The 24,170-nt window shown below is 33.3% G+C and overlaps 1 protein-coding gene across 1 annotated transcript in view; it reads left to right on the forward strand.

Moving 5' to 3' along the window:
* Positions 1-24,170, forward strand: part of CDH9 (cadherin 9) — a 180,427-nt gene that overhangs the window by 45,497 nt on the left and 110,760 nt on the right. Inside the window, exon 2 of the mRNA XM_017884076.1 lies at positions 7,115-7,391. Coding sequence (XP_017739565.1) covers positions 7,164-7,391 — 228 coding nt within the window. The 5' untranslated portion in view covers positions 7,115-7,163. The remainder of the gene's footprint in view (positions 1-7,114; positions 7,392-24,170) is intronic.

Raw genomic sequence — 24,170 nt, forward strand, 5'->3', positions numbered from 1 at the left:
GAAATAAAGATGTTCTTTGAAACCAATGAGAACAAAGATACAACATATCAGAATCTCTGGGACACATTTAAAGCAGTGTGTAGAGGGAAATTTATAGCACTAAATGCCCACAAGAGAAAGCAGGAAAGATCTAAAATTGACACTCTAACATCACAATTAAAAGAACTAGAGAGGCAAGAGCAAACACATTCAAAAGCTAGCTGAATGTTTTCTAAAGGCCTATTTTCTCCCAGTTCAACTCTTTCTATTTCTCTATCCGTTTGTTTATGCACTGGAACGTTAAGTCAATGTCATACATGATCCCAGGCTCAAATAAGTAATTATTTATATTAGGCATTAATAAATTAACCAATTAATTTTGCAAATACATATTAAATGCAGTCTACATGTCAATAACTTTTATGCAGGACACAATAACTAGCGAACTATTTACCACTATATGTGTTACATTTAGACTAGTTGAAAAAGTCAGTAAGCATATAATCTATTAAATGAAAGAGATAATAAAAGTTGTGGTAAATCATGTGAAGGAAATGAGTGGATGGTATAATAGAAAGCAATAGAGACTAAAACGGGGTAAACTATTTTTCAAAAGGTTATTCAGAGACTTCCTCCAAAACAGAATATAATACAAAAACTGAAGGAATGAGGAGATGGCTATAGATGAGCAAGATAAGATAGATCCAGGTCAGAGCGTGAGCAAAGGCAAGAAGTCCATGAATTGGACAAGTGCTTAAAGCACATGGGAGGTCTTCAGGTGGGCGCACATGGAGCAGTATCACTTTGTTCTAGTCAGTCCGTGCTGCTATATAAAGATACCACAGACTAAGTGGCTTAAACAACAAATTTTTATTTCTCACAATTCTGGAAACTGGAAAATCCAAGATCAAAGCACCAGCAGGTCTGCTGTCTGATGAGAGCACCCTTTCTGGTTTACAGACAACCATTTTCTCATTGTATCTTCACATAGCCGAGAGGGAGAGAGAAAAGAAAAGCTCAGGTACCTTCATGTCCTTCTAAGGGGACTAATTTCATCATTAGAGGCTCCACTCTCATGATCTAATCTAACCCTAGTATCTCCTAAAGGCTCCACCTCCTAATAATATCAATTTGGGGGTTAAGATTTTAGCATATGAATTTTCGTGGGCCACAAATATTTAGTCTATAATATTCCACCCTAGTTCCCCCCCAAGTCATGTCCTTTTCACATATAAAACACATTCATTTCATCCCAATAGCCCCCAAAGTCTATACTTATTCCAATATCGACTCTATAGTCTAAAGTCCAAAATCTCATCTAATATCATGTAAATAAGATATGGATGAGACACAGGTATTATTTATCCAGAGTAAAATTTTTCTCTGCATATGAACCAGTGATTACAAGCAAGCAACGTACTCTCAAAATACAGTAATGTGATAAGCAATGATAAGATAAATACACTTATTCTAAAAGGGAGGAATAGGAAAGAAGGAAAGGATGACAGGTGCAAAGAAAATTTAAAACCCAACAAGGCAAACTCCATGAGATCCTAAGCCTTGAGAATAATTCTCTTTGGCTTAGTGCCCTGCAGTCCAAGTCCACTGGGGCAGTAGTATCACTTTCTGAACCTCCTGGCATAGAAGTCCCATCCCCATGGTTCTGGGTGATCACCCCCACCCTGAAACCCTATGAAAAAACCATCTGGCATGTTGAAAGTGAGGCAATGGTCCCGACTTTGAAACCAACAACACATACCTGAATTATCTTTGGAGTCATTCTTCTCTTGTCTTGAATAATAGTTCTTTTTTTTTTTTTTTTTTTTTTTTTTTTTTGCAGCTGAATAACTATGGAGCTGGCCTATACAATCCAAGAAATCCATCAACTTTCTTTCATTCCTTCCCATATCCTTCTTCTTCATTTCAAACTGGCAGCTTTCTTCCTGGGGTGTCATACTAAATCTATGGTTCACATCCCTACTTAACACCTTTATCAAAAGACACTTAGCCACACCTTTAGTATTCTCTCTCAAACATTTTCTCATTTTTGTAATATGAAGAGCCTGAAAATTTTTCAAATCTTTAAACTTTGCTTCATTCTTGCTAAGCAATTCCATTTTAAGTAATTTTGGTGTCTCACATTTTACTATAAGCATTCAAGGGAAGCCAAGATGCTTCTTCAACAATTTTCTTAGAAATCTCTTTAGCTATGTATTCTATTTCACTGCTCTCAAATTTTACATTCTGTAAAACACTAAAACATAAATACAATTTAGCCAAGTACTTTTCTACTTTATAACAAGGATACCCTTTTCTCAAGTTTCCAATAACATGTTCCCCGTTTCCATCTGGAAGTTCATTAGAATGGCATTTACTGTCCATATTTCTATCAACATTCTGTTCCATGTTACCACGTTATTTAGATATTCTTTTTTTTTTTTTTTTTTGAGTCAGAATTTCACCCTTGCTGCCCAGGCTGGAGTGCAATGGCATGATCTAGGCTCACTGCAACTTTCTCCTCCTGGGTTCAAGCGATTCTCCTGCCTTAGCCTCCCGAGTAGCTGGGATTACAGGCATGCGCCACTATGCCAGGCTAATTTTGTATTTTTAGTAGAGACAGGGTTTCTCCATGTTCATCAGGCTGGTCTCGAACTCTTGACCTCAGATGATCCACCTGCCTTGGCTTTCTAATGTGCTAGGGTTACAGGCTTGAGCCACCACGCCTGGCCATTATGCCATTGTTTAGATATTCTTCAAGAAGATTAAGCATTTCTCGATTGTTCTCTTTTCTTTCTGTAACCTCACCAGAATCATCCTCAATGATCTATTCACAGTAATGCAGACTTTTTCTAGCATGCACCTTAAAACTCCCTCAGCTTTTACCTATTATTACCCAGTTCCAAAGCCACTTCCACATTTTTAGATATTTGTTATAGTAGCAAACCACTTCTGGTACTAATCTTAGTTTGTGCTGCTATAACAAATTATGGTTTACTAGGTGGCTTACAAACAGCAGAAATTTATTTCTCACAGTGCTGAAGCCTGGGAAGTCTAACATCAAGCAAGGCATGGCAGATTTAGTGTCTGGTGAGGGTCAATTTGCTGGTTCATAGATGGCCATTGTTCTGCTGTGTCTTCACATGGTCAAAAGGCAAAAGATCCCTCTCATGTCTCTTACAAGGGCACCATCTCATTCATAAGAGCTCTACCTCTATGACATAATCAACTCCCAATGGCTCCATTCCTATTATTATCACCTTGAGCAGGGTCTCTCAACCCCCAGTCTGCAGACCAGTACTGGTCCATGGTCTGTTAGGGACAAGGCTGCACAGCAGGAGGTGAGCAGCAGGCAGGAGAGCATTACCACTGGAGCTCTGCCTCTTGTGAGATTAGCAGCAGCATTCGATTCCCATTAGAGTGCAAACCTTATTGTGAGCTGCGCATGCGAGGGATCTAGGTTGCATGCTGCTTATGTGAATCCAATGCCTGATGATACATACATACATTTGTACATATGCGTTTATATATTTATCTGTATATGTATCCATATGTATATATAATATATATATATATATGTGTGCGTACATATTCAAGTTACAGTATAAAATCATTAGAACCACTTTGTTCCCTATTTTTAATTATGCCCAAAAGTGTTAGTGATAGAAGTATAAAATTACTTCTTTATTTTGACCAAGAATAAGAAAAGAATGGATTCTTCATTTTCCAATAGATCTGTTTTCTCCTGATATAAATGACACTCAAGAAATCACTCAGTCATCCACCTAGTTCATAAATAATCTAGAAGTTATATTTATTTTTTCTTCACCCCCCATAACCAATATATAAGATGATATTATCTATGTTTTTGAATATCTACATATGTGAATTAGATCCACATATTAGGTCTGATTTCCCAGAAACAAACCCTGAGACAAGGATTTTTGTGTAATTTATTGGTTGAAAATTTTGTTCTAGGTAAGGAATTGCAGGATTAATTGGAGTAATAGGACACGGATGGAAAAGAAGCCAAACAAAGGCATCAAAATCCCAGCTTCATTACGATTCTGTAGGAAAGCTCTAGAATGTAAATAGTATGTTGGGTTTCATACGTCGGCACCTGTTACATACTGGCAATGGGATATTATAGATGTTTGTAAACTTGGAGGCACATTACACATCCTGTGCATGTGGGCAAAGTGGTTCCAGTAGCCAAGGGAACTTGTTCAAAGACAGTTGCAGGTGCAGACCATTATAAGCAAAGGCATAGAAAAATTGTAGTGTATGTAGTGCTGGTGTGTGGCCACATTAAAGGATGAAAGGGAATCTGAGCAGCGTTTCAGTGTCTACTTCAAACCACTTCTCTATATGCCTTAATCATCTCTTACTGGACTAGAGTAATAGACCCTAACTGATCTCTCTCTTAACCAAATCCCTTTCCTGCCCTCTAACCTATTTTCTAGTCTGTGCCAGATTGATCTTTTCTAAACATATCATGTTAAAATCTTCCAACTGCTTTCAATCGCACCGAAAATAAATGAGAATTTCTTACTGTAGTTTATAAACGCCTATGGGATCCTAGCACCTGCCTGTCTATTGTCCCATCTAATAAAACTACATTGTTCCGCTCAAAGGCCTATGTTCTACACAAAATGGGCGTCATAGTTAGAACTGACCCCAGGAAATAAAGAATACCCTTTGATTTATTTGGCAAGTCTTATAAGCAAGGTCAATGATCAAAACAAATTCTACCAGTGGGAAGAAACCAGGGTAAACAGTGTGGTCAATGAAGGAATTCGTTGTATCAAAATAACAGTTATCCTTGAGATTCTCTGACTGTTCATTTTCCACTACAGCATCATTGAGCTACAAAACAGGGGGTGTATTCTGAGCCAGTGACCACTAGGTGTTACTCTTCCATTACACATTTTTCTAAGCATTATTTAACATTGTAAATTTCTGATATCTAATTCAGGGTTTTATATTGGCTGTGGTCAAATTTACCAATTATTCCATAGTTTACAGGATTACAAATAGTCACATAAAGGCTGATGCTAATAACCATAACCTGAGATTTTGGCATTGAAAAATGGTGTAATTTTGGATTATTGTAATTCTGGAGCTTAACCCTATGTATGTATTAAGAGCAGCATGTATTTGTAACCATATGTTTGTATTAAGAGCTAAGAGTGACCAATTTTTAAAATAATAAATATGGAAATTAAGGTACATAGATGTGTGGGACAGAATCTGTAGCTCTGGACCATAGTAAGAATCTATAATACCACCTGTCACTTACCGTTCTCCTTTCTGCTGAGTTGGACCCATATCTCTATGCCTATAGTAGGGGCAACCATGCTTGATGATGACAGTGATAATAATGATGCTTGTGATGATCATGATGATAATGCTAATATGCTGAGTTGTGTGCTAGCACTGTGCTAACTCTTCTACAGGCATTGTCTTATATTAAAAATGGTGTTTAAGACTGTGTATCTGAAACCTGGCTCTAATACTTATTACCTGTATAACTTTTGTCATGTTACTTAAATTCATCATGCCTCAGATTTGCTATCTTCAAAATAAAGTAAGTCATTGTAATGTACAAGACTATTACTTTGTATTGGTAAAAGTTTAAAATACAATTAACAACACCACCTTGTGGATCAGGTACCAATTAAGACCAAGTGATATAGGTTGGTATTTGAAAATATCACAGATAGTAAGGCAAAAATCCAAGCTAGATCCTTATATTTGACCTTTATACCTTGTTATTCCCATTACTGAATTCATAGATGCTTGGTCCAACACTGGGTTTCTGGCTTAAATCAGGTAAATGGGAGCCCATTCCCAGGATTTTTAAAACTCCAATTAGAAAAGACTATCAGTTGCTTTCTAAAATTGAAGATTTTAAATCTGAGTTCAGGAGATATCACTCACACAATTTATTCAGGTTGAGGAGGTTTAGTCAGGGTGAGAGATAAAATGAGAGAGAGAGAGAGAGAGAGAGAGAGGCGGAGAAGAGCGAAAGAATATAATACTCAAGCCCCTAATTCTAATTTTCATAATAAGGAAATGCCCAAGTGCTTCTTTGCTCCTTTTGTTATTTTTTTTTCCACACTTAATTTGATTTTATAACCCAATGACTTTTTTGCCTACTAGTTTGATATTGGTTTCCATTGCTTAATAGATCATAGCCATTATCATCTCACATCTTCTAAATTAAATATCATACAAATTAAAACCAATTTGATGACAAATAAAACTAATTCTGAAATATCAAATGAACTATGACTTTCATACAAGAATAATCAACTTATTATATTAACAGGGAGATATTACTTCAAAATTCTGGATCAGATTACTCTATACATAACATGCGTTATCTAATTTTGCAATATCAACTTTGTATGCTAATTTTTTCTTATTATTTTGGAAAATAAATTTGTTCTTAATTACCATGTAAAATGTTTTTATTTAGAGCATGTACTCCTCAGTCTCAAATAAATTTGAGTGTCCTACTAGATTAATTGTTGGAAAAATAGTTATTAACTGGAAAACATCAACATGGTGCTAAGTATTGCAAGACACAATCCTAAGTATATTAGGTACCATATAATTTGCCTTGAGGCAACATTTCAATCTGATGGAGGAGAAGGATTATAAAGAGGAAGATAGGGGGCAGAGTAGAAAAACCATTTACTAAAAATGATGGATTATGAGAAGTTCTCTTTAAAATATATAATTTCATATATGTATGTACATGCTAATAAATATTCTACTTTTATTAGTCTTGAGGACTATGGAACATTTTCTGTGATAATTTGTATACTGTAGAGCTTATTTCTCAAAATATTTAGTGTTTTAAATTACAAAAATATTAATACGTATCTGATTGTTTTATAGTAATCTTAAATTAGCTGCTAAATTCCTGCTTAGTCTACTTGAGCTTTGTATGTCTTTCCACTTATCTATGTGATAAATGAGTGTTTCATGACCGTTCACTGATGTAGAAATATAATGTACATATAGTACATAATAAAATTTAAATAATGTCTGGAATAAGTTTTTCAGTATACACGTTCTGGGAAAGTGAAACTCAAGCTAATACAGCCATTTTTTTCTCCTTACTCTCTAGGAAAAACAAACAATACATTGAATTTGACAACCTGCTGAAGTTTCAGATAATGAGGACTTACCATTGTATACCATTACTCATCTGGACCTATATGTTCCATACAGTTGATACCATCCTATTACAAGAAAAACCTAACAGTTATTTATCAAGCAAAAAGATAGTGGGTTTGACAAAAGATGATGGCAAAATGCTACGTCGCACCAAGCGTGGCTGGATGTGGAATCAGTTCTTCTTATTGGAAGAGTACACAGGTACTGACACACAATATGTAGGCAAGGTAAGAATTTATGTATGAGAAATCTAAAAGCTGAAAGTGACAGCTATTTATTTTTTACAGCAACTTTTCACATCACTAGTGATTATTAAAAATATTTAACTAATTATGTTCAGAAGGTGTGATATTGCAAATTATTTTAGTGGGGAAGAACAAGGAGCCATATTTGGATTCTAAATGTAAATCAATATCAATAATAAGCATAAACTACTAAGTCATATGTGGATGGATGTGATTCATTATTAATCAGTTAGATATTATTTAATCGTATGTGTATTATCTAACCAAAACTGTCCTTGAAATCTGTTGATAAATAGTTTATCATAATTAGGAATAGTATACTGTGCATGAGAAATAAAGTACTTCCAGATGTTTCTATTTCTTAATATCAGCTAGGGTGAGCTTCCTGCTTGTAATCTAGACAAAAGTGTTTAAGGCAGAAGGACAAAGACAAGATTAAAAAAAAGAGAAAGAAGACACTATCTTTAAGAAGATATGCTTCTGTGTTAGCAGAAACAAATTCGCTCATTAGCAATCAGAAGCACTCAATAATAGAGAATATGGAAATCTCTTCTTGTGTTCAATTTGGAGGAAGCAGATTCATTGCCTCTCTTTCATTGGTGTTTAGAGACTTCTTTTTCTTTAACTCATTATCTTTCTAATTTTCTTTCTTTAGTGGCATGACCTTTCTGACATCCATAATTTTCTATATATCTATCATCCTTTTCCTTACCAATCACATTCATACTATTATAAACGCAGGATAATTCATTTGTTAAGTATAATTATTCCCAGTTTACACCCGTTGCTGAGGTATATTAAAATTTTTACAACAAAACAAACAGTTTTAAATGCTAGCAGTCTACAGATCATAATTTTTTTTTTTTTTGAGTCATGTCATATATGTACTTGGAGGGACTGTAATGGTTTATGTATTGCTTGACTCACTGACAACACCAGGCACATAAATTAGATCAGGCCAAAAATGGAAAAAAAAAAAAAAAAAAAAAAAACCCCCCACACACACACAAGTATCTAATATCACAAATGTCATGCTTGTACCTTTTAAAACAGGAATACATTTGCTCTGTGAAATTGCCAAAATTTTGATCTAATTCTTCCTTATGTGTGGGGCAATAAAATGCAGCCTCCTTTATCAGAAGCCTATTATTTTCTCTTCTTTTGAAATGTATCTTTTCTAATTCCATAGGTCATGCTCATTCCACCCCATTCAGTTCGCTTGCTGGTTCCTTTTTTCCTGTTATTTCTTCTCAGGTTAGTCATATGGCATCCTCAGGCATCCCTCATTTAACAACACTTTTCACACTACAGTTAATAACTAACATCAGGAAATTCAAGTTTAGCAAGCAAATGTTTTTGTCTAAGGACGTGAAATTGCCTTATGATTCTCCAAGGAAATGTATAAAGGACACATTGAGGTCACAGGGCCTTACAGAAACAGTTTTATCCTTGGAGATTCACAAATACAGAAGAATAGCCACAGAAAACAGAGATGCTCATAATCTTAAGGCAGTTACAGCTCTACAGCAAGCATTTATTTTAAGCTGAAAACAAAATGCTTCCCCTAAAATTGAGTGTACATTAATTAATTTCTAGATTGACCACCATTCCTGCTCTCACATTTTAAATATACATTATGGTTTAAAATTTTGTGCACAATCATGCTTCCTTTTTTAATTAATTCCATAATCTGTCATAAACAATTATGAAATATCCATGCATAGTTTTGTTTAATTACTTTTCATAATTTTTTTTCATTTTTGTTGGAAAAATGGCATTTTGGATTTATGCATGGACAAGTTAGGGTGTGTGATTTTTTTGCCAATTTATTCTTGACAACGGGGTTATGAACCACAAATGGAACACTCATTATAATATGAGATGTTTGGGGAAAATAAACACAATGAAACCAAAACCACCTGTCAACTATTTCTGTGTTTCCAATGGGAAATAATATGTATACGAAATAGACACCTCAGCAAAATAAAATACTTATATTACTTTTTAAAGAAAAAATAAAACTCTTTCTGTTTTTTTAATAGGGATTTATCTAGGATATGCCATTACCACGTAGCTAGTTCATTATAAAAGTGAGCTGGATTTCAACCACATCTTAATACTTAATACTACGTTATTAAGGGTATTTACTCTCTTTATCCTGCTTTTCTGGTTTTTGACCTCACTATTTATTTGCATATATAGTGGCTGACTGGACCCTTAACTCTAAACTTAGTCAAACATATGAATTCTGATAAGGACTTAACATCTTGAGCATCTCGCAGATTGTCTTTTTGACCACAATGTTTCTGGTCTCCCCTGGTAGACCTCAATCTAGTCTTCCAGGATCCACTGCATTGGTAGCATATCCTGTAAAGAAAAGGCCTGTCGTATTTACCCTGCGCCAGGATTGGGAAGGGCTAAGTAGCTTCTAATGGGAGGAAATCTCCATGATTTCTTTATAGTTTTATGGAAGCTAGGTATCATAGAAAATATTAATTTACAAGTGCTGTAAAATTGCATAAAATTGGGAAGACATATTTGTAAAGGTTAAAAACTGGGTTTGATCCTGAATTAAGAGAAAGCAGTTTTAGAAAAATAAAGTAGTGCAGCAAAATTTAATAAATTATATACATGTATACACACAAACATGCAACTTACAAGATTTAGTCCTAATTGTGACACGCAGTAACTATTACAATTTAGAAGTTATTTAAACTTACCAACCCTCAGATTCTTGTTGGGTTAATTTACATCGTCATTAAGATTTCTTTAATTCCAAATTTCTGGTCTTTTCTAAGATTTTGGAGAGGGCTGTCATTAGGGACAAAAAGAGCCAGAAAGATTTTTGTAAATATGTGCATCTGGACAAATCTAAGAGGGTGGAATTGCATGTATATAGCACAATAAAGAAAAAAAGAGGCTAGTCTAATAGTATAAAGTTAGACCTTCACTGTGAAAGGTCCAGAATCGGGGCCAGGCGTGGTTGTGGTGCGTGTAATCCTAGCTACTCGGGAGGCTGAGGCAGGAGAATCGCTTGAATCCAGGAGGCAGAGGTTGCAGTGAGCCAAGGTCGCGCCACTGGGCTCTAGCCTGGGTGACAGAGCAAAATTCCATCTCAGAAAAAAAAAAAAAAAAAAAAATCTTATTCATAGCACAAGTTCAATTATTTGGATATATCTTCTATGTTGTCTCCTAGATTCTGTGACATTTGGGCTTTGAGTCTGTGTTGGATTTATTTTCTTTCCCCAAATTTTTGACATAATAGGTTTACTCAAAATTAATAGTCAGCTACTATTTTAAAACTCTTTATTCTTTATTAATCTGAATCCTGAGAAATTGGTCTTATGAAAATAGAAAAGCAGAGAAAATTTTACAGAAATATATTCCCTTTTTCTGACAAATGGTACATCAAAGCCAAACTTCCTCTTTGTTGTTCTTCCAATTCCTTTCCTATATTTCCATTATATTAGAGGGTTCTCATAACTGTGAAACCATTTAAAAATATTAATTGTGGTGGAAAATGGTTCTTAATATGGCTACCAAGTTGTATGTTTAATTTTTTTTTACACTTCCACCACTGATTTCAGTGTTTTTGAACTACTTCTAATATTCCAACATACTCTTCCTCATCTTCTAAACTTGCACATGATCAAATGCACCTTTATATACTCATCAATAAGGGAGGAAGGAGGAAAGGAGTGAGGAAGGAAACCAGGAAGGGTGGGAGGGAGGGAAAAACTTGCAGATGTTTGAATCCACCTTTATATACTCATCAGAAAAGATGGGACGGAGGGAGGGAAACAACAAATGTCAGAAGTGACATTATCTTCAGCAGGGTTTGGAGAGAGGGATGGGGAAAACTCTTTACATACAAGGCCATAAATTATGATGATTATGATGTCACTATAAAAGCAGTATGTGCTCCCTGTTAAAAACCAGGAACATAAGATTTAAAAATAATTTTAAAAAATCTAAGATGTTTATAATGATATCACTAAGATAAGGGTAAGTTGTCTAAATATTTTTCTACCTATTTATCGGTTTTATTTTTAACACTGTTGATTTTCTATTGTTTTCATACCTGTTTTATCTTGTTTTTCTCTGTCAATTCTACGTTTTGGCATATTGTTAAAATGTTAATATTAGCCATGTCATATTATGTCATATATAAAATCATACAAAATTTAAAATTTTCCACATATTTTGTTTAGACTCTCTCTGGTTTTATACGTGCAAACATGTATAAAAACATGGTCCACCTGCCTCTGCCTCCCCAATTTTGTACCTGATATTTTTAGCACAGTTGGCTCTCCATATGTGTGGATTCCACATATGTTTATTCAACCAACAGTAGACTGAAAATATTCAGAGAAAAATAAAAGATAGTTGCACCTTTAGTGAAAATGTACAGGCTTTTTTTCTTGTCATTATTCCCTAAACAATATAGTATAACAATTGTTTACATTGTATTTAGAGGGTATTAGGTATTATAAATAATCCAGAAATGATTTAAAGTAAATAGAATGATATGCATCGATTAAATGTAAATTCTACACCATTTTATATAGGGACTTGAGCATTTGCACATTTTGGTATCTGCAGGGATTCCTGGAACCAATCACCCACGGATACCAAGGGATGATTATGTATTATAAATTATCTTTTTTAAGGCTAGATTACTAGAGGGAGAATTCTCAAAATTGAAATATAGGAATAATTTTAAAGTTCTGGGTACATATTAGCCAATGGCATTTCAAAAATTTATACCACTTCTCTTCCACCAACAAAAAACCGATGTACCAACGTGGGGCATTAGTTATGCTACATTGTTTGTCTGGTTGTGACTGTACTTTAATGTGAAATTTAGTCCTGTGTAATATCATTGTTCAATTAATTTTGAAAAAAACTGAACACCTACAGTGTGGGGCACTATGTTAAGTTCTAGAAATAGTAGTAATTAAGATTAATTTGTCCTTATCTTAAAGAATTCCTCTATTATAAATGCAATGCTATTATTGCTCATTGCTGTGAGAAAGACCTGCTAATAGCCTCAATTCAAAAAAAGTAGACAATTTTTTTGTGACTCAATAGACTGAATTCCTAACACGTAAACTCTATTTAGCTTAATTCTGCGCTAGAATCATCTCCAAATTAATAATGTTCGCATGTTTGTTTGTTTAGAAACTGCCATGTTTTCTTTTTCTGATGATCAGATATTTGTACCAGATATTCACAAATATTCAAACTGTACTCAAGCAAATCCTTTATAATTTCTGCATTATAAATCCTAATAACTCATACTAAGAGTCTTATAGGAGCAGTAGTGGTATTCATGGAAAAAAATGCCAGGAAAATATTGTGAAAATATCTAACTTTCTTTAAACAAGTTTTTTGAGGTAATTGGAGTCACTTTAGATAGACAATTGACTATATGCTTAGTAAAATTTACTCAGTAAATATTCTAATTCACAGCCAGAATTTCCAAGGAAGGTGATTACTAACTCATCATACCAGATATTTACGTTAAAAACAGATGCACAAAAAAACTGTTCAATAATAGTGAATAAGTGAGTGACTAGGCAAATCTAAGAAGAGGCCTTTCTTTTCTACAAAAAAGAGAAAATATTCGTACATGGTTATTTTGGGAAATTTCCAACTCCCTCAATGTTTTCCAACAACAAATGTTTCAAAACTACATTTTAAAACTGCTTTGGTAAATGTTTCTTATATACTTGAATGTTTATTACATACTTGCTGGGTATAGCATTCTTAGGAAAATAATTTTAGAAAAAAATGTGACAATAGTGTTGTTTAATTCTCAGCATTCCATATTTTGTGTCTCCATATTCAAATTCTTCCTAGGACTAAGCGTTTTAAATACTCCATTTAAAAAATTTTCTCTTTAACTCTGTCATTTTTTTCTCATTTATTTTAATGCAGTTATCAGATACATATCTAATGATCTTTTTATATTTCTGATTAAATATTTCATCTTTATGAATACCACCCTTTACCTGTGATAATTCTACTTACTTGGGGTTAACTTTGCCTGCTAAGAATTTACCCACACAACTTCTCTCATTAATGTGCTTATGTGGTTTAACTTTTATCATTCTTTTGCTCTCAGCCTCTGTGTATAATTCTATTAAAAATCCAGCTGTAAAGATTTATTGTCATATAAAAAGGTCAGAGTTGGTTTATTCTTTTTGTGCAGTCTGACAATATTTGACATTTAATTGGCTTAAACTCATTCATATATAATGCCATTAGTGATATATTTGGATTTAAGTCTGTCATTTTCTTGTTTTCTGTTCCCCCTAGTTGTTCTTTACAGCTTTGTTTCTGTTTTTTGTTTTGTTTTGTTTTACATTTTTGTCTATCATCTTTTGGAACAGTTAAGTATTTGTTTAAACACCTATGTTTATGCTCTTTATTGGCTATTCTTAGCCATACTTCTTTGTGTTTTTATGTTTTTAGTATGTATTTAAGACATCTCAAGATTCATTCTTAATTTGTTACAGTATAAATTGAATTAATAACGTATGTTTTAGCATTTAATACACTCATCTTACAATAGTATAATTTATCTTGCAAGACTTTATTCTATTTTTGTAATATATTTTTCTTGTATATATTGTAAACTTCACAATGCATTGTTAATGCTTATTAAACAATTCATTATTTATTTAAAACTTTTAGAAATAAGGGTAATCTTTTATATTAATTTATATAAATATGTCTAGTCAGTGCTTTTTATTCTTATCTATAGTTCAGAATTTCTGTGTGACAACATTTGCCTTCAACTTGAAGGATTCTTTTAGCATTACTTGTAGTGTGGGTTTACTGGAAACAAGTTTTCTTAGCTTTTCGTTATTTGAAATATCTTTATTTAATTTTCATTTTTGAAAAATATTTTAACTGGATATAAAACTGTGGGTTAATCTGACAGTTATTTTCCTTTTAGCACTTAAAATTATTGTTACATTGTATCATGAATTCTATTACTTTTAATAAAAAATTAGCCATTATTCTTAATGTTGCTGCCCTATATGTAATATGTATGTTTTTCTGGCTTCTTTTAAAGTTATATTTATAGCTTTGCTTTAACTATTCTTAATTTGATACCTAGGTGTGATTTTTGTTTATCCTGTTTGGAATTCACTGGCCTCCTTAGATCAGTGAGTTGTTTTTCGTCAGATATTTAAAATTAAATGGCCATTTTTTAAAAAAGGTATTTTTGTGTTCATTTTATCTTCCTTTTGGAAACTTCAAATACAAATATTTCAGGGCATTTCATATTGTCTCATCTTTGGAAACTATTTTTGGTTAATATAGTACTGTCTCTGTGCTTAAATTTGGAAAATTTATTTTCAGATTTNGACGGAGGGAGGGAAACAACAAATGTCAGAAGTGACATTATCTTCAGCAGGGTTTGGAGAGAGGGATGGGGAAAACTCTTTACATACAAGGCCATAAATTATGATGATTATGATGTCACTATAAAAGCAGTATGTGCTCCCTGTTAAAACCAGGAACATAAGATTTAAAATAATTTTAAAAAATCTAAGATGTTTATAATGATATCACTAAGATAAGGGTAAGTTGTCTAAATATTTTCTACCTATTTATCGGTTTTATTTTAACACTGTTGATTTTCTATTGTTTTCATACCTGTTTTATCTTGTTTTCTCTGTCAATTCTACGTTTTGGCATATTGTTAAAATGTTAATATTAGCCATGTCATATTATGTCATATATAAAATCATACAAAATTTAAAATTTTCCACATATTTTGTTTAGACTCTCTCTGGTTTTATACGTGCAAACATGTATAAAACATGGTCCACCTGCCTCTGCCTCCCCAATTTTGTACCTGATATTTTAGCACAGTTGGCTCTCCATATGTGTGGATTCCACATATGTTTATTCAACCAACAGTAGACTGAAAATATTCAGAGAAAATAAAAGATAGTTGCACCTTTAGTGAAAATGTACAGGCTTTTTTTCTTGTCATTATTCCCTAAACAATATAGTATAACAATTGTTTACATTGTATTTAGAGGGTATTAGGTATTATAAATAATCCAGAAATGATTTAAAGTAAATAGAATGATATGCATCGATTAAATGTAAATTCTACACCATTTTATATAGGGACTTGAGCATTTGCACATTTTGGTATCTGCAGGGATTCCTGGAACCAATCACCCACGGATACCAAGGGATGATTATGTATTATAAATTATCTTTTTTAAGGCTAGATTACTAGAGGGAGAATTCTCAAAATTGAAATATAGGAATAATTTTAAAGTTCTGGGTACATATTAGCCAATGGCATTTCAAAATTTATACCACTTCTCTTCCACCAACAAAAAACCGATGTACCAACGTGGGGCATTAGTTATGCTACATTGTTTGTCTGGTTGTGACTGTACTTTAATGTGAAATTTAGTCCTGTGTAATATCATTGTTCAATTAATTTTGAAAAAAACTGAACACCTACAGTGTGGGGCACTATGTTAAGTTCTAGAAATAGTAGTAATTAAGATTAATTTGTCCTTATCTTAAAGAATTCCTCTATTATAAATGCAATGCTATTATTGCTCATTGCTGTGAGAAAGACCTGCTAATAGCCTCAATTCAAAAAAAGTAGACAATTTTTTTGTGACTCAATAGACTGAATTCCTAACACGTAAACTCTATTTAGCTTAATTCTGCGCTAGAATCATCTCCAAATTAATAATGTTCGCATGTTTGTTTGTTTAGAAACTGCCATGTTTTCTTTTCTGATGATCAGATATTTGTACCAGATATTCACAAATATTCAAACTGTACTCAAGCAAATCCTTTATAATTTCTGCATTATAAATCCTAATAACTCATACTAAGAGTCTTATAGGAGCAGTAGTGGTATTCATGGAAAAAAATGCCAGGAAAATATTGTGAAAATATCTAACTTTCTTTAAACAAGTTTTTTGAGGTAATTGGAGTCACTTTAGATAGACAATTGACTATATGCTTAGTAAAATTTACTCAGTAAATATTCTAATTCACAGCCAGAATTTCCAAGGAAGGTGATTACTAACTCATCATACCAGATATTTACGTTAAAACAGATGCACAAAAAAACTGTTCAATAATAGTGAATAAGTGAGTGACTAGGCAAATCTAAGAAGAGGCCTTTCTTTTCTACAAAAAAGAGAAAATATTCGTACATGGTTATTTTGGGAAATTTCCAACTCCCTCAATGTTTTCCAACAACAAATGTTTCAAAACTACATTTTAAAACTGCTTTGGTAAATGTTTCTTATATACTTGAATGTTTATTACATACTTGCTGGGTATAGCATTCTTAGGAAAATAATTTTAGAAAAAAATGTGACAATAGTGTTGTTTAATTCTCAGCATTCCATATTTTGTGTCTCCATATTCAAATTCTTCCTAGGACTAAGCGTTTTAAATACTCCATTTAAAAAATTTTCTCTTTAACTCTGTCATTTTTTTCTCATTTATTTTAATGCAGTTATCAGATACATATCTAATGATCTTTTATATTTCTGATTAAATATTTCATCTTTATGAATACCACCCTTTACCTGTGATAATTCTACTTACTTGGGGTTAACTTTGCCTGCTAAGAATTTACCCACACAACTTCTCTCATTAATGTGCTTATGTGGTTTAACTTTTATCATTCTTTTGCTCTCAGCCTCTGTGTATAATTCTATTAAAATCCAGCTGTAAAGATTTATTGTCATATAAAAGGTCAGAGTTGGTTTATTCTTTTGTGCAGTCTGACAATATTTGACATTTAATTGGCTTAAACTCATTCATATATAATGCCATTAGTGATATATTTGGATTTAAGTCTGTCATTTTCTTGTTTTCTGTTCCCCTAGTTGTTCTTTACAGCTTTGTTTCTGTTTTTTGTTTTGTTTTGTTTTACATTTTGTCTATCATCTTTTGGAACAGTTAAGTATTTGTTTAAACACCTATGTTTATGCTCTTTATTGGCTATTCTTAGCCATACTTCTTTGTGTTTTATGTTTTAGTATGTATTTAAGACATCTCAAGATTCATTCTTAATTTGTTACAGTATAAATTGAATTAATAACGTATGTTTTAGCATTTAATACACTCATCTTACAATAGTATAATTTATCTTGCAAGACTTTATTCTATTTTGTAATATATTTTCTTGTATATATTGTAAACTTCACAATGCATTGTTAATGCTTATTAAACAATTCATTATTTATTTAAAACTTTTAGAAATAAGGGTAATCTTTTATATTAATTTATATAAATATGTCTAGTCAGTGCTTTTATTCTTATCTATAGTTCAGAATTTCTGTGTGACAACATTTGCCTTCAACTTGAAGGATTCTTTTAGCATTACTTGTAGTGTGGGTTTACTGGAAACAAGTTTTCTTAGCTTTTCGTTATTTGAAATATCTTTATTTAATTTTCATTTTGAAAATATTTTAACTGGATATAAAACTGTGGGTTAATCTGACAGTTATTTTCCTTTTAGCACTTAAAATTATTGTTACATTGTATCATGAATTCTATTACTTTTAATAAAAAATTAGCCATTATTCTTAATGTTGCTGCCCTATATGTAATATGTATGTTTTCTGGCTTCTTTTAAAGTTATATTTATAGCTTTGCTTTAACTATTCTTAATTTGATACCTAGGTGTGATTTTGTTTATCCTGTTTGGAATTCACTGGCCTCCTTAGATCAGTGAGTTGTTTTCGTCAGATATTTAAAATTAAATGGCCATTTTTTAAAAAAGGTATTTTGTGTTCATTTTATCTTCCTTTTGGAAACTTCAAATACAAATATTTCAGGGCATTTCATATTGTCTCATCTTTGGAAACTATTTTTGGTTAATATAGTACTGTCTCTGTGCTTAAATTTGGAAAATTTATTTTCAGATTTATTGTTTCTTATGTTTCTGTGCCTAATCTACCATTATACATTTTTAATTCAGTCATTATATTTTCAGTTCTGGGTTTCCTTTATTATCTATTATATTTTTTACAAACTTTATGACATTTCTCATGTACTTTCCCATTATTTTAGTATGCTCTATGAATTCTTCAATATATTGATGGCAATTATTTATAAGTCTTTGTCCCATTAAATTCAATATCAGAGTCTTCTTTAAGTCTATTTCTATTCACTACTTTTTTTTTTATTATGTGTTAGAATGTTTCTGCTTTTTTAATCTCTAGAAAGCTTAGATTATATACTAGACATTGTGAATAACACATTACAGAAATTCTATTATTTTGCTTTAAACAGTGTTGAGTTTCATCCCAGCAGGCAGTAAAATTGCACTGGATGTTACTTTGATCCTGTGTAGGTTTGGTTTTAGAAATTTCTAGGCAGACTATTATTTTGTTTATTCCCTGAGTCCTGTAGTATAACCCTTCTTAGTACAGCTTCCTTACTCGTAAGTTATTACACTACTAATGTTTCACTGGAAATCCCGAAGTGTTTACCGAGTATGTCTACCTAAAAGGAACTTGAATTTTAAACTCTTCTTCTCAGTATCTGAAGTGCTTCAAATCTCTCTCAGCTCTTACTCGTGTCTTACTGTATACACGTTCAGTTTAGAAGTCATGCATGTGTATGCCAGTTTTAGGACAGCCTCCTCTGTGGCTTCCTCCATTCCTGGATCTTTCTCCTCTCAATTGTTAACCAATATGGCAGCCTTGAATCCTGACCCTTAGTTCTTAAACTGCATGTTTTACATGACACATGAAATGAAGTATTCCCTCAAAGAAATTAATGTAGAATTCACTTTATGCCCTGTTTGCTTGTAATCTTTCCAGTCTTTGTTCACTCCTGGTTATTATTTAGTGCTATGTATATATACATGCACATATAGCCATATAACTATATAGTATATACGTATAGTAAGGTATAGTATATAATTTCAAGATGTCTGTTTGTAGGATGTGTAGCGTGTGCGTAGAAAGAAGGGAAAGAGCGGATCGGCGGAGAAAAAGGTGAAAGGGCGCGGAGAGAAAATGGCTGAAGATTATTGAAGCATTATGGTTTTATTTGTCAGTCTGGTCTGTAAGTGGGCCCAGGGATTGGTGTGTGAGTCCTTCGCCTAGGTAGAGAATCCAGCGTGACTTTCAAAGTCGTTCAGAGTGTGGTTTCATCGAGAGACTATCTTGTTCAGTTTCCATTAGTATGAGAAAGTCGTTGAGAGTAAAGAAACTAACATGAAAGTGGCCGTATTTAAGAAATGTATAAGCTTGGGCATGTGAGTCTGTGAATTTAGGTGAGGGAAGCTTGCCATAGAGTACGGTCAGAGACTAATGGATCACTATTTGAAGATGGGACTGTTCTCTTCTAAATGGGAATCATAATTCGTTATGGTTAAAACTTCTTTAATTTAAATTTATAATATATACTGTGATTATATTAGACTCTTTCTTTGCTCTTAGATTATAGATTCTGAAATCTTCATTTAGTAGTATAAACAAGTATCTGTAAATAAGTGAAAATAATTTTAATAAATATAATACATACAATGATACAGATGACAAAATATTTTATATATACAAATATTTATAAATTGATGAGAAAAAGATAAAAGAAGATATAAATTAGAGCAAAAAGACTTCATAGATATTTTACAAAAGATGATATCCAAGTGGCCAGTATGCATAATAAGATGTTCAATAATTAAAAATGCTAGAAACATAAAAGGAGGCAATAAATGGAGAAATAAAGTATGCATAAAATTAGACGACTACTTGAGCTCAGGAGTTCAAGACCAGCCTGTGCAACATGGCGAAACCTCATCTTTACCCAAAAATACACAAAATTAGACTGGTGTTGTGTCCTGAGCCTCTGGTCTCAGCTATTAGGGAGGCTGAGGTGGGAGGATTGCTTGAGCCAAGATCACACCATTGTACTCCAACCGGGGTGAGACCCTGTCTCAAATAACAAAACAAACAAATAAAAAAATAGAGGAGTGTAAAATAACCTAAAGATTAAATATCATCCCAATCAATATGCCTGTGTATTTCTGATAACTTACCTTTTTCAATCTTATAGGAGGGTCACTCAAATTCTGCCAACTTCTGTACGCTCTTTAGCCAGATTCACTGATTATCAATATTTCATCCAATTTGTTTCATCGCTCTTTCTGCTCATAAAGAGTTTATGTTAAGGTAGAAATAGTTCAGGTTTTTCATTATGTCTAGAACTTGTCCCTGCTTGAGATCTACAGAACGTTTGAAGCACTCTCAAATTCACACTAACTTGGTGGAGGATTGAATTCTAATTTCTGTTTCCTCCTAATTAAATTTCTGTTCGTTTCCTTAGACTTCTTGACAACATTTTTGACTAAGTTACTTGGATTTCTGTCTTGTGCATGTGAAGTTTAGACAACAACAAAACAGTTGGGCATTTTAAGAAGAGACTTGGAAGTTCCACTCTCTGTGATTCCTCTCTAAGATCGTGCCTTTCAATTTCTTACCACTGTCTCAGGCTCAAACGCTAACCTCGGTCTCCTTGGCACAATAATATTGCTTCTCTCTGTTTGAGCTCCATCTATAACAGTCTCTACTACCCACAACTGGGAATTACCCTCAGAAGGGATGACCCTCTGGTATATCATGACCAGAGCCTGGTTATGATATAGGCCATAAGAAGCTTAAATTAAGGCCATAAATTTTGCAGTTCTTCCTCTTTGGTTGGTGTCCAGTGTCAATAAATTTTTGTCTATCTGTATATTTGTTTGTTTGGGTCAGATTATCTTAATTATCCTCAATAGACATATTTGTCCAACACAACTGCTTTGTGAAGACAAAAACCTGAACACCAGGATTGCTTTTGAGAAACGCAGCACAATGTGAATATGCAGGTATCACACTAAGGCTTACAATACTGCAATATTTAAAAATTTTTCAAATGTGCTAAGTCAAAGTAAACACTCTTGTTGTTTATCCCAAAGCTATACTTATTATTTTGGGTTCATGTTTCAATACATTAGGTAGAGAGTTTTATATCGTAGGTGATAATATGACTCATTCTCTTATTTTGATATCTTACTCTTAAGAATAATACTTTGTATATTTTGAGGTGCTCTAGCATGTTAAGAAACATGAGAGTTCACTGTTTCCTTATTAGGAAATAATTCAGACCTTCAAATGGGAATCTGCTTTGGCCTTGTGTAAATATTTTCTAGTCTCTTCTTGTCTAGATCTCCCAAGTCTATTAGAGAGTCACATCCCTGCTCTTCTGGTAACAATGTCTCAAGTGGCTGTGAGATCAGGAAGTAGCTTCCCTTCTTTCCAAGGCAATTCTGTGAGCACCTCCACTCACATGTCAATCAGAAAGTGAGGGCAGATGTCAAAGGCCATAGCCTTTATCTTGTAAACTTTCTGTTCTGTTATTTTATTATATGTATATAACAGATATGGGGCTGAGGGTGGGGAAAATGGAGAGCTGTTGGTCCAAGGGTCAAAAGCCATAGGATGGATACATTCTAGATATCAAATGTACAGCATGGTGACTACAGTTATAATACTCTGTTGTATACTTGAAATTTGCTAAGAGAGTAGATACTGTTTTCTCAACACACACACACACACACACACACACACACACACACAAGGGTAACTATATGTGGTGATGGATATGTTAATTAGCTTAAGTGTGCTCACTTCATAATTTACATGTATATCAAAACATCACATTGTACACCTTAAGTAGATACATTTTGTATTTGTCATTTGTATACTTCAATAAATCTTGGAAAAATCAAAATAAATGAACACTCACATCACTGTTTTGTCTTTTGTATTTTATAAACGTACTCCCACCCAAGTCCATTCAGACAAGTTTATTCCTGAAAATATAGAAGCCTCACCAGCCACTTCAGTGCCTGGCACATATTCACACTCAATTCATTGTTGATTTTAATCTAGGATTTTTGAGCACAGAACTGTAATATTCTTTATCACTATTGTAATCACTGCACTGATTAAACACAAGATAGGAAATCTAAAATGAACAGGCAAATATCTTTCAAACCTACAGAACTGCTTTGTTGGAATTCTACAAAGAGAAAAAAAAAAGCACCTATCATGTTTCTTTTACTTATTTTTCTTCATAAGTACAAGCTCATTCTTTTGCTTGCTATAGATGGCCTTTTCTTTTCTTCTGTTTTGTTGTTGTTGTTGTTGTTTGTTTGTTTGTTTTTGCGTGTGTTTTTTGTTTTTTTTTAAGATGGAGTCTCACTCAGCTGCCCCTCACTGCAACCACTGTCTCCCAGGTTTAAGCGATTCTCCAGTCACAGCCTCCCGAGTAGCTGCGAATACAGCCACCCACTATCATGCCCAGCTAATTTTTGTATTTTAGTAGAGATGAGGTTTCACCATGTTAGCCAGGCTGGTCTTGAACTCCTGACCTCAGGTGATCTGCCTGCCTTGACCTCCCAAAGTGTTAGGATTACAGGCATGAGCCACCACACCTGGCCATAAACAGCCTTTTCTTAACATGAATAAATGATCTTAACAAATAGAACAAAGCAGGAAAAAAATAAGTTTTAAAATATACTATGCAAGATAATTAAAATGGAGGCATATTAAATAACCTAGACATTACATATTGTTTTGCTGATATTTCACTGCATTTTAAAATATAAAAATGCGTTGTAAACACTGTTTTGAACCTTAAATGTGTTAATCATATTAAAACAGAAAATGAGATAATAACACGAAAAGAAAGAAAATCCATTCAAAGAAATATTTATTAACACGTGCTCCCTAAGAGGTATTAGGGCAGAGAGAGAGACACTCAAATTGGTGAAATTTCTTCTAGTTGTAATTACTTGAAAAGATTTGATCATGGAAGAGGTTGAAATTGATGAATAGTATTATATAATCACATGTTTGCAATAAATTTAAATTCAGTCTTGAATTTCAAGTAACATCAGTTGTTAATATGTCTTGTGCTGCTAATCTTCAAGGAAAATCTTTCCTAAACACACACACACACACACACACACACATACACATACAAAATAGATACTAAAAGGGGGATTGCAAACTAATGTACAAAGAAAATGATAGGTTGATGCAATCAGATACCTAGTGGGACATTCCAGAAGCTAAACAGACAATTGTGGCTCAGGTTTTCCAATTTCTTAGGTCATTAACTGAAGTCATAATATAGATCTGGTATAGAGAGTACATTCAGTAGTCAATTTTAGAACTCCAATAATCAAAGTCCCACTGATACCCAGTGATCAGGTATTGCTTCCAAATTGAAAAAAAATCAATAAGCCTGGATGTGGTGGCTCACCCCTGTAATCCCAGCACTTTGGGAGGCTGAGGCAGGCAGATCACAAGGTCAGGAGTTCGATACCAGCCTGGCCAACATGGTGAAACCCCATCTCTACTAAAAATACAAAAATTAGCCGAGTGTGGCAGTGCACATTTGTAGTTGCAGCTACTTGGGAGGCTGGGGCAGGAGAATTGCTTGAATCTGGGAGGCGGAAGTTACAGTGAGCTGAGATGGTGCCACTGCACTCTAGCCTGGGTGACAGAGTGAAACTTCATCTAAAAAAAAAAAAAAAAAAAAAGAGAGAGAGATTAAGGCATTTGGCAGGTTTTAAAGGTGGGCCGAGTATAAACCAGTTCAGGGGAGGTTCTAATGAGGGATGTGAAATCTGATTGCAGAAGTTGACGATGAATAGAAAGTAAGAAACTAGAGGTACAAATATAG

Source organism: Rhinopithecus bieti, unplaced genomic scaffold, assembly GCF_001698545.2.
Source record: "Rhinopithecus bieti isolate Rb0 unplaced genomic scaffold, ASM169854v2 scaffold_13225, whole genome shotgun sequence".
Lineage (NCBI taxonomy): Eukaryota > Metazoa > Chordata > Mammalia > Primates > Cercopithecidae > Rhinopithecus > Rhinopithecus bieti.